This window comes from Mytilus edulis, chromosome 4 (genome assembly GCF_963676685.1).
Source record: "Mytilus edulis chromosome 4, xbMytEdul2.2, whole genome shotgun sequence".
Taxonomy (NCBI): Eukaryota; Metazoa; Mollusca; class Bivalvia; order Mytilida; family Mytilidae; genus Mytilus; species Mytilus edulis.
The window spans coordinates 59,387,015-59,404,657 of NC_092347.1; the positions used below are offsets into that span (position 1 = coordinate 59,387,015).

Genomic DNA, 17,643 nt, shown 5'->3' on the forward strand with positions numbered 1-17,643 from the left:
CCTTGCTCTCATTATAAACCAGATTACGCGGGAAAGGATATTTTTACTATTAAAAGTGTTTATCAACATATGATTCAACAATGGGAAACGAAACAAGTCAGAATGTTTCTTATTCAGAATCTTTACCCAACAGCATAAACATTACATGGAAAAATACAGAAAAAACAAATGCATTCCCTGCTAGAGAAGGACAATGTTGTTGTGGTTATGAAAAAACCCTGTTTGTTTTTGGTGGTGTTTTACATTTACAATCAGAAATAGAACCACAAGAATCAAATGATCTACTTGCACTTGATAGAGGTAAAATAATCATCTTCTTATAAAAGTCAGTACAATCAGAGACATATAATACATATATATTTAATTAATTATGTTAAATTTAACACTGAAACAGTTAATTTATGCTTAAACATTTACCATTACCTCGAGTACTTTTAATACTTTGATAACTCTATTACCCAAAGAGATCTCGCGAGGTTTGTGGCCGTGTGATATTACGGGATTTCGCCGAGTTGCCAATCTCTTGTATTATATGTCTCTGGTACAATCTTAAAATGGCATATCAAAGTTCATTAAAAAGGAAATTTAACTAATAATACACATATTTTTACAACAGTTACTGTTTTATGATAGACTACTGAGTACTGTTGCCTTTATTTATGCCCCGGTCGTAGCAGAGGGGAATTAATGTTTACCATTGTCCGTCTCTTGATCTGTACATCTGTAGGGAATCCGGGTCCGTTCGCCCTGATTCATGTTCGCCCTAGTACTTGTTCGCCCTTATACCTGTTCGCCCAGGGTCCATTCGCCATGATTATTATTTTTTTCTAATTGTTGTCTAGTCGCATTATTTTAAGTATTTGAAACTATTTGAACAAATTATGTTAAAGTTTGTTGAAAAATTGACAGAATATTTATATTGCTGCAATCAATTTATCATTTTCCCTTTGATTTGCAGAGTAGAATACTGGAATACAATGTATTTATCTTTATTGATATTTGTTAACAAAATAATTGTAATCAGTCAATCACGAAAGTATGCAGTATAAATAAATGAACTTGTAAATCAATTTCATAATTTACAGTTCGTACATCATTAGTTTTATTAATTTCAAGCTGAATATTTTATCAAAATAAAACGTTTGTTTTTATTTATATTAATCCATCAAAAGACAAGTTTCACAATAATCAGTTATCCGAATTATTTTGTAATTGAACAATTAATGATAAAAAACAAGCCATAAACTTTTGAATATTTCAATGTTTCCATAAATTTCAAGAATATACATGATATATATACCATAGAAATATCTGAATAAGTTTATTCAACTTCCCCTGATTATTAATATTTTTATAGTAGGGCGAACAAACTCAGAGCGAACGGACCTAGGGCGAACACGTTATTAAGGCGAACGGTCCCGATACCCATGTAGGTATGTCCTAAAATTGTTTTCTGTTTTCTTACTTAAGTTTAACTTGACCAAACAAATGTCATGAAACTTATACAGTCTCACTAATTAGTGATAAGAAGAAGAAAAAATAGCGACAAGAAAGTTTATTTACTATTAAAACAATAAAATCAATATATAAATCATTTGATTGTGCTAAGTAAAGATCCTTATAGAACAGAGAAAAAGGCAGTAAACATGGTTAAAAAATTTAACTGTGTTATCTAAACAAGTTCATTTGTACCTTTTTTATTAATAATAATGTAATTATTTGAACCTTTTATCCTATTATTGCGAACCCTATCATACTTTACCACAGGTTCATTTGATGGGGTCAGACCTACATATATAATCAGACAGTCCCATAATCCGACATTCTGATAGTCCATGACCAACAGTCCTTTAATCCGACAGCTTGATAGTCCGACAGTCCTATAATCCGTCAGCCCGATAGTCAGACGCAAGGTCGCTTGTCTCTGAAAAGTATGCCTATATAGACATGGAACGTTTGTAAATTAGAAAATTGGTATATTTTTTCACACAGAAAATTAGCAAATCAGTCAGTATGAATAAAATAATTTGATTAACTGATTTGTTTTTACCTTTAAGAGAATGATTTTGTGTAGATTGAATCAGTTAATCAAATTATTTACCTTTGTTTCACTTTCAATGTTGACATTCTTTTCCTTTAAATACCCGTACACAGACAATTCATGTGTTTAATACTCTTTCTCTTTCTGCTGGGTTAAATTGAAGTTCACATGAATACGGATTTAAAAAGGTCGAATTATTCACTTGCAAGTGAATAAGTCATTATCAATGTTTTTGAGCTTAACTTGACTAAAACGTACCATTTTAGCTGATAAAAGCAAATAATTATTTCACTATTTCACTTTCATTAATAATTGAACAAAAAAAATCATACTTTTGATTTTTAGGCAGTTAAGCTGCCTTATGCGAGCACCCTGGATTTGTGTCCTACCCAATAAATGCTGAAATACGTGCCATTGTTATCATCTAGCTGGTTACTATGTTATTTATAACTTATTGGACAGTTTTTTCATATTTTACATTCTGGATTAAAAAAAATATGACCAGAAAAACCTTAAATGATCGTCGATTTTCCCAAAAGTTTTGAAGTTGCACATAGGAAGTAGAGCATATTAGGAATCCTTGTGTAGTTTATTATCCCCTGAGCTTTTGGCTAAGATGTCAAAGAACAAATGTATGAAATATTTAATCGCCGAAAATCTCTAAAGACAAGTAGTTAAGATTTCCCAAATTGCAAAAGTCGTAGGAATATTGTTTGTCATCAATACGTAGTACAACGTCAGTAGTCTATTATATAATAAGTTCAACTGTTCATGCTGTTGGCGGCAATTTCAAATTAGAAGACGAAATTTTTATATCTTTTCAATTTCTAAGCAGGGGTTCAAATTAGCGGTGATCCGATGTCCGCGACCTTCCATTTTTGCACGCGGAAATTCGACTTGGTTTCTAGCTACGCCCGACGGAGTCACCTTCCACTTAAAGAAAATAAGAAATAACTTTGCAAACCTTTTCACAACAGTCTCCAAATAAACGATCTAAAAAAAACTTATTTTCATCATTATAATTCATGACAGCGATGTTTATTTTGTTCAACCGCTAGCTTTATACAGAAAATCGCCGACAAATAGTGTTTAAATTCCACTAAAATCGTATCTGATTGACAAAAACGACATTGTAAACACAATAAAATGGCTGCCGTGAAGACAAAATTTTACAATATCGGATCCGATTCCGGAAGCGGATAAGGGTAATTCCGGGTTTGGCGGTCAACTCCAAAAAAAATCCAGACAGGTGACAAAATACATCTATGCATAGTAAATGAATATAAACACTAGAATTGAAAAGCAAAAAAGATATATGTTAAAGAAAGAAATGTTCAGCAGAAAATATTTTATACAGACACTTAAAACTAATACTTTTTGACAAATTTTAATGTCAAAATTCATTACAATGGTCACAGTATAAATTTATTTATCAGTGATAAATGATGATAATGCATGTGAAATGCTTTTAAAGTGTAAACAAATGACTGCAATTTTAAAGGGGTATTTTTTTCTCAATTTTGTAGGGTCAATTAAAGTAGCTGGAAGTTTCTTTATTTTCACAAATAATGCAACTATATTATATATATAATACCTGAATTCAGGCAAATCATATGATATATAAGTGGCGTCCTTAAGGCAACTCTACCCTCTCTTGTTTGATAACTTGGAAATGGTCGAGATCCCCACCCCTAAACCATTTTCCGGTATTCAAGTTTAGGACAATATGATAAATAAAATAAAATATAGGAGGAGTCCCTGGAGTCACCCACCCCCTCCTGTTTGAGAACTTGGAAACGGTTGAGATCCCCACCCCTTAACCATATGTTTTCATGTTTGTGACAATATTAAAAATCAAATGAAATATAGGGACAGTCGCTGGGGGTCACCCCACCCCTCCTGTTTTAGAATTTAAAAACGGCCCAGATCTCCAACCCTAAACCATATATATATATATATTCATGTATGGGACAATATAACAAATCAAATGAAATATAGGGGAAGTCCCTGTGGTGACCCCACCTCTCCTGTTTGAAAACTTGGAAACAGTTAAGATCCCAACTGTAACACAATATATATTAATGTCTGGGCCAATATAGCTAATTGAATGAAATAAAGGGGGAGTCTCTGGAGTCACCCTACCCCCTCCTGTTTGAGAACTTGGAAACCGATGAGATCCCACCCCTAAACCATATACATTAATGTATAGGACAATAAAACAAATAAAATGAAATTTAGGGGAAGTCCCTAGGGTCAACCTACCCCTTCCTGTTTGAGAACTTGAAAACCGTTGAGATCCCCACCCCTAAACCATATATATTCATGTGTGGGACAAAATAACAAATCATTTACATTTAATATGGGCCAGTCAGTCAGACCTAAACTTGTACTACTAGCAGTCAACTAAAACCAATGTTAACTACCAAGTAGAACAACTGCAATCATGGCGAACTTGTATCACTGCAGACTCACCATAAAAATATACATTGATATATGCATTGCTTTTGAAACCTTGATTACATATAAATTATTTGCCTTAATATTTAACTCATTAGATTAACATAAATTTACTATAAATGAATGATTAATGTTGAAGCAACATTGCCACAGTTTTCATGATTACATTTGCCTTGGTTTTTGGTTAACTGCCTTCAGTGCTTACAGCGCTTTGATTTATATATCTCGTAGCTATAGTGCCTCTTTAATTGTTCAAACAAGATGGGATTTAATTTATATCCCATTACGATGCATTCCACGTTTTAAATTTTAAACACTGCTCACGTTTCAGCAGTATGCTAATAAGCTTAGAAGAAGACAATCATCTTTTGCAGCAGCATGACTTCGTATCGGATTATCGGACTGTCAGATCACCGAACTATCGGACTGTCGGATTACTAGACTGTCAGAATTTCGTTGTGTTGGATTATAGGTACGCTCCCCATTTGATAGTTACTTGTCCATTTAAACTATTGGCAGTTCTATTGTCTAATTGAACAAATACAACAGGTATTGTTCTCTTTGTAGGTTATTCACTGGGACTTTTAAATTTCTTCTAAGAGAAATCTATCACTCATTGATTAATCTACCTGAGTAAAAAATGAATCTGCTAAATTTTATAGAAATAACATGTTTAACCGTAAAAAACTGTGGAGATATATTACTTGAAAGGTAATTCTGAGAAAAACTCAAATAGAGTATAGAAAGTTGTATTATAGTTGTATTATCTATAGGGATTGCACTTGGATTACAATTACATGTATATAAACAAATGTAGCTATCTTAATTATTACCAAAAGGGGACAAAAAATATAACACTTTTAAGATTTTTACCACTTAACATGCTTAAAGTCATTAAAATTCTTTAATTGATTCTTCATTTACAACAATTTTTTTCTTACAGCCTCAATGAAATGGGAGAAAATTGAAGTAAGAGGGACTGTACCATCACCAAGGGCCACTGCAAGTCTGGTTGCTGTTGGGAAAAAGTTGTATTTGTTTGGTGGTCTCAGTCACATGTCAGGCTGGTTTGATGTTATGCATGAGTATGATATTGGTAAATAGTACAGTTATACAGTAATAATCATTAAGTTTCCCTCATTGTGAGCCATCCATTGATCATGGATGACTTAAAACAGAAAAATTAACACAAACTTGTACACTCATACAAGTAAATTAAGAAACATACACATGTATATCAAAATATATATATTGGGGTTGAAAATGTCTTGTCAAGTCAATTAGTGTTAATAGTTTTGTTGTTCATATTGTATGACACAGGCTTTATAGGGGAAACTTGGAAGTTAAGTCTTAAATCCAAGGATGTCCATTTAAGGGCATGTTAGAGGATCAAACCTTCAATCATACTTATAAGTGTCCAGTTGTTTATCTCAAAACTTAAGTCATTGTGGTTAAATAAAAATTACAAATTACAAATTAGAATCCTTCTGAACCTTTCTTAAAATTTACTGAAACCTGAGAATCAAAAAGGTGTACAGGGATCACATGGACACAGAAAAAGGTATCATATAACATGTATGATACACAAAATGGTGTACAGGGATCACATGAAATATTGGACAGTACAAATTACAATAGACCATACAAACACCAGATTGAGGCTGATTCCAACCAAAAATAAACAAATAGCACATCGTTGTGTTTGATATTAACATGATTAAGTTGTAGAGAATAATCTTTTTAAAATGCCATATATATGTTATCTATGTTGCCTGTCTTTTTCAGAAAATAAAACTTGGTCAGAAATACAAACCACAGGTACACCTCCAGCACAGAGAGACAAAGTAGGAGGTGTTGCTATAGGAACCAACATTTATTATTTTGGTGGATTTGGACCTAAGTCAGCTGAGGCAGATTTAGATATATATGATGTACGAACACATTATTTACTAACTACTCCATTTATAAAATACAGATAAAGGGGATTAACAGGATTATCATTTTGGATTATTATAAACGCACCAAAAAGAATATTTGAAAATGATCACTGATGATCACCCAAACAATATGAAAAATATTTGATCTGTAAAATTTTGGATGAATACATTTCAATGATTGATTGATTTAATTGTTATCAGAACAGAACCTAGACAGAGGCAAATTATGGGGGACAGTGATTCCCCTTTGGTGGGAAAAATTTTGTTGATAATTTAGGGAATCACAGAAGCATGACTGGAGAAGGCCCCCTCTTTGGCAGTCAGTGGATCCTCTGCCCTTTTTTATGAAAATTTCTGCATCCGCCACTGCTTGCATTGTCTGATCCCTGTAAGTGAAGAAGGGACACTGGATTTTTTTTTTGAAATTGAAGTTATTATATAATCATGTAAATCTGCAGATGGAGTAAAAAACTAATAAAAGACCTAAGACAATTTAACATTATAAAAGACACAAAAAATATGCTAGATCTAGAAGTGAGGCTTTTTGGTGAAAATATTTTTGAACATTGAAATTTTTTTAAATATATACCAAATGCAAACAGTATTTTCTTTCATTCAGTGGACAAATAATGTACCGTAATAAGCTTGCAATAACAACTAAGTAAAACTGCTTTTCTATAAGGATATACTGTGCTGTTCATTGAACTCCTTGTATGAATTTTAGGAATTTTCCCCTTAGTGACTGGTTCATATAATAATGCCCATGACAGTCCAACAGTTGTCCAGACTGTCCTTCATAATGCATTCAAATGTTGATCTCTTTTATTGTTACATTAGTGTTTAATGGTGACTTACAGATTGTGTTTGCTTTTCAATCAATTATGTGGACTAAAAGATACCAAATATATATGTATGTCAATATAAAAGTAATGTTTAGTATTGGAGTTATCTTCCTTTGTCCACAATTTTAGTTGAACCCATGTCTTCCAATGCAATGTTTATTTTTACATTGTTGTTCCAACTGCAAAATGAATGAAACCTTCACCTTCATGTGACCACTTTGATTCTGAATATAAGGGCTTTGAAGAAAGTCCTAATACAATAGTGGTTTTTAGATAACCATGACAGTATGACTTATTATTTTTCCATCACTAGTACATGGGTATGCTGGGACCAATTAATCAATTTGCAGCTCAGAGAAGCATTGCTTGTTCTTCTCTTGTTCTTATGCATGCAGATTCCAAAAATTGTACATCAATCAGGAATAAGGACTTGGTATTCATGTTATTACAACACATTTAGTTTTGACTAAAAGTGTTTCCACTGTGTTATTTTGTTTGCGTATTTATTGACTGGATTTTGATATCTTTCTCAAAATGATAGGTATGAGTGTTTGTCTGTGTAAAGAGGACAGTTTATATTATAAACACTGTATAACAGTGATGGGGGAAGTCCATCTGTCTTTCTCTGCCATTTGATCATCGTTCTGTCCATGATTATGAACTGTCCCTGCATTGAAGATAAACACAACAGCCCTTATGGATTTTGCTTTTTTTTTTACTGCCCACAATTTACAGACCGCTTATTCCTACTCTAGCTATATTCCCCTTTTTTTTGTAAAAAATTTTAGATTACAAATACTTATCTGCATTTTTCAATTGATTGTACTTGCGAGTTTCTTTATTTAACAAGCTAGAAACTTTGCCCATGCGGTGCCCAATGCCGCTGTAGGCAGGTGGAGAAAGCAAAATCCACCTAAGCTGTAGTGTATTTGTCAATGTTTGTATTGTAGCAAACTTCCATTATATATTTCAGTCTGAGGAAGAGGGAGAGGATGAATTACCAGATGGAAGTGCTTCTTTTGGATGGTTTAATGATTTGTTTGTCTTTGATACAGGTATTTATCTTTGTTTAAGGCCTGTTTAACATCTTGCATACTGTGGATTCATTATTATTCGTTGGATACCAATTTTAGTGGGTACAGGTTAACCATGAAATCAAATGTTCAACCAGTAAATGTTCTATAGGCTTGTATTCAGACCTCGGCAAAACCTTGAAATTAAATATCCTCGAACATACAAGTTTTCCTTTATCCACTAAAATTGGTACCAACAGAAATAAATGAATCCGCAGTATTCCAAAGAATGTTGAATGGTTACATGCAAATTTCCTCATCAGTCTTGTTTGTAAATTTGGCAGCAGTTTGATCATCTTAAGTTTGTAAAAACTGTTGAAACTAATAATTAACAATGTAAATTAATTTAGATTCACACCTGAAATGTATCTTTAGATTTCTAGTTTTTCAAAAAATGCTTTTTGCAAGAGGTAAAAAAAATAAATGTAAATTCAATCTGAAACCAGTCTGTGCCAAACTGTTTTAGAGTTTGTCTGACTGAAATTGAAATTTTATGTTTTTGTACTATTTGTTCAACTAAAAAATTTGAAAATTTCTGTCGGACCAAAGATTTTTTTGTCTGACATTTTGTTGGTCAGACAGAGTTTGGGATACACTGTGAAACATTAAGCTGTATTACACTTATTACACAGAATTTTTCCCTTATGAATTAAAAGAGACTTGGGGTTTACATCAATAAAAATTTGAATGGTGGCAGCTTTAATAAAAAAAAAGCATTAGAATTATGAAAAAAATTATAATTATATGTATAATTCACAATTATTTATATAAAGACATATTTTTATTACTTTTAAAAATGTCTTTAAATGCAGTAAATAAGAAATGGTCTCAACCCATGCAGAAAAACCTTGGAGTTCCTACAGCAAGAGCAGCGCATGGTATGTGTGCTGATGGTACAGATCTAGTCATATTTGGTGGAAGAGATACACAATGTAGACGAAATGATTTACATATATTTAGTACTGGTAAGTTGCTCTGACCATGGTAGTATTATATTAACAGGAAGAACAAAAATGCCAGTGTGGTTAAAAAGTCATTTGTATGGAAAGCTTCTGAAAATGTTTAGTTTTAAATCCCTTTATAAAACTTGTCAAAGGTTTAAATAGGACAAATATTAACTGGTATAGTGAAACCTGTTTTAACCGAACCTCTTCGGGACTTAAGATTTTGTTCGGTTTTTGGCCAATGTTCAGTTTAATCAGGTTCACAACGCATACAATTTGATATGACGGTGCTTAAGAACATGTTTGGTTTTATACAGTTTTTCAGTTTGTGCAGGATTAGGTTTATACAGGTTTCACTGTATTTCTATTTAAATGAAATTATTATTCAAACAGATACATGGAAATGGAAGGAATGTAAAGTTCAAGGGAGACAACCAGAGCCACGTTCCTTTCACACAACAACTGCGATTGGTAATAGAGTGGTTGTAATGGGAGGAAGAGGTGAAAAAAATCAACACTTTGCTGATCTACATATATTTGACACAGGTAAATAGGAAAGTGTTGAGATCTACATATATTTGACACAGGTAAATAGGAAAGTGTTGAAATGTTTTAACACTTTGAAATTCTCAAAAAGATTACATTTCGAAAGGGTCAATATTGGCCCTTAAATTCCATGAAATTTAAAATTTGATGAATAAATGTATAAAAGTATTGCAAAATACATATTCACCAAGCTTTAGCAAGTTCCATCTGAGAGTATTCAGTGTTCACACTTGACAAAAAAAGAATAGTGAAACAGCGGTTAAACATCCAGTTTTGTTTTAGAAAATTTTGTGGAAGTGATAGACTTAGAGCATATAAAATACTTCAAAAGGTTGGCTTTTAGACACTTATCTGTAATGTGATTACCTGGACCAATTGATTAGATATTTGGTCTATAAGGTGATGGTACTCAAATTGCACCTATTTTGACAGTTTTTTCACCAACCCTTTTTTATTATCAAGACAAACTTTCCAATCTGTGCTTATTTTGTAGCCGTAGCCTTCTTTATTGTATAGGTACACCATGCTTGACAAATGAGGAGTACCCAAATTGCATCCATGCTTAAATTCATATCATTAAAAATCGAATAACAGATATTTTTGCAAATATTTAGAACAATTTGACATTAGTATAATATGCTCACTATTATTTTTTTTTTAAATGGATGCTTTTAGCAATTTTTTTTGTTCATTTTTAAAAGATGACTTTTTGTGAACATGGCATGGCTGTGTTTAATGTGTTTAGTTATGATGCAAAGACCCTATAAGTTAATCAATATTAAAGCCAAAATATGCAATCTTTAATGACCTGACAACAATATCGTAACTATATCCCTTCTTAATAAGTCTGTTTAAAGGTTTTGTAAGCTTTTGAGGTGAATACTGTAATGTTTGTGCTTTGTAAAGAATATTACTATAAAAGATTGGATGTGAAATACCTGAACGTATAAGATGTCTGCATGTTGAGTTATATTTACGAATTATTTCCTTATACCGATGATAAAATTTAGTAAATGTTTTGACTAGTTTGTGATATCAAAGACCCTGGTGTAATAATTTTTCAGTAATACATAAATTTCTCTCGCTAAAATAGAATACGTTACATACAGGAGCTAATCGTACAAGTTGAGATATATAAACACCATAAGATGGTGACAAGAAACGTCACCAACTTAAAATGGATAAGTAACGATAGGAAATGAAAAAATCATCTCTTTTAACTTGACGATATACGGAATCTCCAAAGCGAACAAAGATGTTATCAAGTAAAAATTCAAGCGCATATATAGTATCAAAGCATGTCCAATTGACATAGTTCTTTTGTTTATTGCTACTCAAAAATGTTCTAAAAGAGTTTGAACATATGTACTCCCATTCTGACTTTTTAAATGCCCAGTTAATTAGGGTTGTGATTTTTTTCTTAATAAGAATATGAGACTAATTGGTATATAGGGTTGAAAAATCAAAACTTTGAACAGATTCAAAATCACCAATATATGCAATTTATCAAGTACTTAGTTTTTGACACTCCAAAAGTAATTAATTCCACTATTTTCAAAGCCTTATTATATGTTTAAATATATTCACCTATTTTGTACGCAGTGTATATTATGTCAAATAATCAAAATACAAATTGATTAGTCTCAAAGAAAACTTTTAAGTATTTCTCAGCTCTTTTTGTTGAATAGGTGCAATTTGGGTACCGTGACGTTAGTCCTAGTACCATAAATATTGACAGATCATGATTGAGTTTTTTGCAGGAGGATTTTAAAGAAAGAAACACCATTTTTTTCAGTTATTGGATCAGCTAGCACATGTAGCAGTAGTAAACAAAAATTGCATCTTTGAATAAATATTCTGACCCAATTAATGAAGAGATGAAATTTCCAAGCTACATCAGTAACCACTTAATGTTGTGCCATATAAGTGTTCAACTTATTTCTTAGTCACTATGGATTCATTATTATTCGTTGGATAAACCAATTTTTCGTGGATTTTGTGGGTACAGGTAAACCAGGAAATTAAATGTTCAACAAATAACAAAATTTCTATAGGTTTTTATTCAGACTTCAGCAAAACCACGAAATTAAATATCCAGGAACATGTAAGTTTTCCTTAATCCACAAAAATCATTACCCACGAAAATAAATGAATCCATAGTAGTGTTACAGCTGGTAGTGGACATTTATTGCAAATGTAATACATGTACCTTAAAAATGCTTGGTCAAAAATTATTTAGCCTTAATTTGATTCGTTTTTTTGTAGAAACAATGGAGTGGTTACAACCAAAAGCTAATGGAGAGTTACCAAAAGGGCGTGGACAACATTCTGCAGATGTTGTAGATGACAAGCTGGTCTTATTTGGTGGAACAACAGATTTTAATCCAGAAATTATGCAGTGCCAAACTTTTTTCAATGATACCTATGTTGCAAGTATAGGTAATTATTGTTTTTCACCTAATTCTTACTGGACTTATCCCTTTCCTGACCTGTTTATTTTTTCCCCAATAACATGTGATTGGTTTGATTTCATTTCTTCAATTGTCAAATTTTCTTGCTTTCCTCTGAAATTCCTATTGTGATGTCAGGAAAAACAGGAGACCATGCCTGTTGACGTCACGTAGAAAGAACACATATTTTTGCATATTGGCGGAAAATCATTAGAAAAACAGATTCCACCACCAGATCTATTGACTATGTTTGAGCAGTGCTCTATATAAAAAAAGGAGACTTGGTATGATTGCCAATGAGACAACTATCCACCAAAGTTTAAAGAAGTGGATAAGACCTTCAACAATGAAAAACCCATACCATATTGGTAGCTATAAAAAGCCTGACATGAAAAATATGACACAAATCAATTTAGAAAACTAACAGTCTAATTTATTTTAACAAAACAGTTTATAAAAAAACAAATGACAGACATGAACCAAAGACAATCACTGAAACACAGACTCCTGACTTGGGATGTTACCAAATATGAATTCCTTCAGAATATAAGTTCCAATATTATTCCATTTTCATATTACTGACTTTTGACTTGGGAACTAATATTTTTCGACAGGTTCCTTGATTTTTTTTATACCAAGTTTTAAACAGAGTTATTTTAAATTTTCGTTTTTGCCAACTTTCAATGATATATTTTATGATGCATACCTTTTTTTATTTCAGATGATTTCATGAAAGGTGAATGCACAAAAGCAACTAATGGACATGCAGAATCTTCATCATAGCAAAAGAGATTTTAACTATTATTTAATTTTTATACTATTTGTTATACAATTTCCCTGCAATATTAAATGATCTGAATACCTTTCCTGGTGATTTATTTTAGTTATTTCCATGTTGATGAGGATATGTTTTTGTGAAATAATTGTAAAAAGTAAATACTTTTATGACAAATAATTATAAAAAGTAAATACTTTTATGACAAATAATTATAAAAAGGAAATACTTTTATGACAAATACTTATAAAAAGCAAATACTTTTATGACATTAACAGATTATTTTTTCCTACACAAAGTAATTATAAAACTGGATGTTGAATCCTTATATTTTGGTACTCAGCACAGACAATTTTATTTTTTATATTGACACAAGCATATATATCAGACGGCAATTACTCAGAAATTAAATTTAAATAAAAAATCTATAGAACTTTTTTTCCATGAATTAAGCATTAACAGTAAATATTATGAAATGAGACCAAAAATATCAAGTTTGTTTTTGGTATCACACATGCATGCATATTCTGTGTTTGCCACAATTTGTAATTTGACATACTTTTTTTATGACCATAAGTCGGACAAACCAGACATGGGTGTTTCTTTCTATTAAACCTAATTTTATTTTTTGTAATTACTAGTAGTATGAATAAAACTGATATGTGTGACTATAAACAGAAACCCAACAACACAAACAAAAGACATCTACAAGTCAATATAAAGTCTTGGTGCACACAAAGTTGTCTATGCAATATGTCCCTCTCTAATGTATCCTTCAATCAAAAAAGATTTGAAGGAATAAAGCAGAAACTATCCAGGATATAATATAAGACAACCACTGACAAGATGCTTGACGTGGGACAGGCACATATAATTATATATGGCAGGCTTAAACTTGTTATTGTACCCTACTTTGAACCCCTATAATATACGTACCTATACCATTCATCATCAACCTTAGCAGTACATCTCCCTAAACCTTTTGTGAAACCTATTCTACTGTCAGGGTGTTGTAACTGTTCCATTACGTTTTCCAGAAAATGCCCTGCTAGCAATAACAATGTATTAGTCTGTGATTAAATCAATTCATAGGGAACCACTAATGTTAAGTCAATGCTAGTTAGTATACAGTTGTATGAACATTGACACTCGTTTCCATGGAGATTATTTGGCCCTGCCAGTCATTGTCTATCGATTTTGCAACTATTGCTTACTTTACATTCATTAAAATTGAGAAAGGAAATGGTGAATGTGTCAAAGCGACAACAACCCGACCATAGAGCAGACAACAGGCCACCAATGGGTCTTCAATGTAGCGAGAAACTCTCACACCCGGAGGTGTCCTTCAGCTGGCCCCTTAAAAAATATGTATACTGGTACAGTGATAAAGGACGTCATACAAGACTGAATTATACACAAGAAACTAAAATTAAAAATCATACAAGACTAACAAAGGCCAGAGGCTCCTGACTTGGGACAGGCGCTAAATTGCGGCGGGGTTAAACATGTTTATGAGATCTCAAGCCTCCCCCTATACTCTAGCCAATGTAGAAAAGTAAACGCATAACAATACGCACATTAAAATTTAGTGCAAGAGGAGTCCGATGTCAGAAGATGCAACAAAAGAAAATAAATAAAATCACAATAATACATAAATAACAACAGACTACTAGCAGTTAACTGACATGCCAGCTCCAGACCTCAATTAAACTGATTGAAAGATTATGTCTTCATCATATGAATATCTGGCACAATCCCTCCCGTTAGGGGTTTAGTATCATACTATCATAAAATATATGAGAAGAACATAACTCATGTCATGCCGACAATTGTTTTTTATACGACCGCAAAAATTGAAAATTTTTTGGTCGTATATTGGTATGACGTTGGCATTGTCATTGTCATCGTCATCGTCGTCTGAAGACATTTGGTTTTCGCACTATAACTTTAGTATAAGTGAATAGAAATCTATGAAATTTTAACATAAGGTTTATGACCACAAAAGGAAGGTTGGGATTGATTTTGGGAGTTTTGGTCCCAACAGTTTAGGAATTAAGGGCCAAAAAAAGGTCCCAAATAAGCATTTTTCTTGGTTTTTGCACAATAACTTTAGTATAAGTAAACAGAAATCTATGTAATTATAACTCAAGGTTTATGACCACAAAAGGAAGGTTGGGATTGATTTTTGGAGTTTTTGTCCCAACAGTTTAGGAATTCAGGGCCAAAAGGGTCCAAAATTAAAAACCAATCCCCAAAATGAAATATGGGGGTTCTTTGATATGCCAGATCTAACTGTATTTAGATTCTTAATTTTTGGTCCTGTTTTCAAATTGTTTTACATTAAGGTCCAAAGGGTCCAAAATTAAACTAAGTTTGATTTTAACAAAAATTGAATTCTTGGGGTTCTTTGATATGCTGAATCTAAACATGTACTTTAGATTTTTGATTATGGGCCCAGTTTTCAAGTTGGTCCAAATCGGGGTCCCAAATTAAACTGTTTGATTTCAACAAAAATTGAATATATGGGGTTCTTCAATATGCTGAATCTAACGATGTATTTAGATTAATAATATTTGGGCCCAGTTATCAAATTGGTCCATATTGAGGTCTAAAGGGACTAAAATTGAACATTATTTGATTTCATCGAAAATTTAATTCTTGGAGTTCTATGATATGCTGCATCTAACCATGTATTTAGATTTTGGATATTGGACCATAATAGGTAAATGTCCAATTTAAAATTTTTAAGTTTAAGTTCTTAGACCACATTCATTCTGTGTCAGAAACCTATGTTGTGTCAACTATTTAATCACAATCCAAATTCTGAGCTGTATCAAGCTTAAATGTTGTGTCCATACTTGCCCCAACTGTTCAGGGTTCGACCTCTGCGGTCGTAAAAAAGCTGCGCCCTGCAGAGCTGGTTTAAAAATAAATGTGTTTAGTTCTGATGCAAAGACCCTATAAGTGAATCAATATTAAAGCCAAAATATGCAATCTTTATATAATGACCTGACAACAGTATTGTAACTATATCCCTTCATAATAAGTCTGTTTAAAGGTTTTGTAAGCTTTTGAGGTGAATACTGACATTTTTAGCTCACCAGACCTGAAAGGTCAAGTGAGTTTTTCTCATCACCTGACATCCGTCGTCTGTCATCTAAACTTTTACAAAAATCTTCTCCTCTGAAATACTGGGCCAAATTAAACCAAACTTGGCCACAATCATCATTGGGGTATCTAGTTTAAAAAATGTGTGGCGTGACCCTGCCAACCAACCAAGATGGCCGCCATGGCTAAAAAAAGAACATAGGGGTAAAATGTTGATTTTGGCTTATAACTCTGAAACCAAAGCATTTAAAGCAAATCTGACATTGGGGTCAAATTGTCTAACAGGTCAAGATTTATCTGCCTTGAAATTTTCAGACAAACCGGACAACCCATTTTTGGGTTGCTGACCCCGAATTAGTAATTTTAAGGAAATTTTGCAGTTTTTGGTTATTATCTTGAATATAATTATAGAGTTAAACTGTAAATAGCAATAATGTTCAGCAAAATAAGATCTACAAATAAGTCAGCATAATCAAATTTGTCAGTTGACCCATTAAGGAGTTATTGCCCTTTATAGTCAATTTTTAACCATTTTTCTAAAATTTTAGTATTCTTTTAAAAAATCTTCTCCTCTGAAACTACTGGGCCAAGTTTAACCAAACTGGGCTACAATCATCATTAGGGTATTTAGTTTTAAAAATGTGTGGCGTGACCCTGCCACTCAACCAAGATGGCCGCCATGGTTAAACATGGAACATAGGGGCAAAATGTAAATTTTGGCTTATATCTCTGAAACCAAAGCATTTAGAGCAAATCTGACAGGGTTAAATTGTTTATCAGGTCAAGATCTTTCTGCCCTGAAATTTTCATACAAAACAGACAACCTATTGTTGGGTTGCTGCCCCTGAATTAGTAATTTTAAGAAAATTTTGCAGTTTTTGGTTATTATCTTGAATACTATTATAGATAGAGATAAACTGTAAACAGTAAAGTAAGATCTACAAATAAGTCAAACATGACCAAAATTGTTAGTTTACCCCTTTAGGAGTTATTGCCCTTTATAGTCATTTTTTAACAATTTTCACAAATTTTTGTAAAGGAGTAGGTCCAGTAAGACCCCTTTTTGGCCCCAAAATATAGCAGTTTTACAAAATTGTTAAAATGTTAACTTTTAGTTATTCATTGGACAGTAGAATGCTTCTGCTACATAAATATGAGCTGTTTTTGACAATACAATGCACATATATCGGGTACTAGCACCATAAAGTCATGCTAAATTACTGAAATCTTCACAATTCTAGCATTTTAGTTAAATTTTGGACGGTTTTCGTGTAAAACGAAAGTGGCCGCATTCGTGTTCATCCTTAATATTAAAATGTAAGTTGTATTTTATGATAATACATAACATATATAAAGGTTGAGGATGAACACGGATGCGGCCACTTTCGTTTTTGACAAAAACCATCTGAAAATTGGCATTTTTCGGCATATTTGGTAGATTTTTCACATTTGAGCTTGAATCGGATCGTT

At 32.4% G+C, this 17,643-nt stretch overlaps 1 protein-coding gene across 2 annotated transcripts; it reads left to right on the forward strand.

The window, feature by feature from the left end:
- The first annotated feature begins 7 nt into the window (after positions 1–7).
- Positions 8–13,157, forward strand: LOC139520101 (kelch domain-containing protein 1-like). 2 transcript variants are annotated; one of them, XM_071312543.1, is made up of 8 exons: positions 10–300; positions 5,442–5,594; positions 6,284–6,429; positions 8,251–8,332; positions 9,163–9,315; positions 9,688–9,840; positions 12,106–12,279; positions 13,012–13,157. In XM_071312543.1, exons 1-8 carry the CDS (start codon positions 81–83, stop codon positions 13,071–13,073), a joined length of 1,143 nt encoding a protein of 380 aa, XP_071168644.1. In that variant the 5' UTR covers positions 10–80; the 3' UTR covers positions 13,074–13,157. The 2 variants fall into 2 exon arrangements, with proteins under 2 accessions (XP_071168645.1, XP_071168644.1); XM_071312544.1 differs by lacking the exon at positions 13,012–13,157 and having other exon boundaries at positions 8–300; positions 9,688–9,881; positions 12,106–12,244.
- Positions 13,158–17,643: the final 4,486 nt, after the last annotated feature.

Excerpts from the sequence above, each read along its gene's own strand:
- LOC139520101 (XM_071312543.1), top strand. The coding sequence starts at position 81 with ATGGGAAACGAAACAAGTCAGAATGTTTCTTATTCAGAATCTTTACCC. Across the intron at positions 6,430-8,250 it reads CAGATTTAGATATATATGAT|TCTGAGGAAGAGGGAGAGGA; the intron begins GTACGAACACAT and ends TATATATTTCAG. Across the intron at positions 9,316-9,687 it reads TTTACATATATTTAGTACTG|ATACATGGAAATGGAAGGAA; the intron begins GTAAGTTGCTCT and ends TTATTCAAACAG.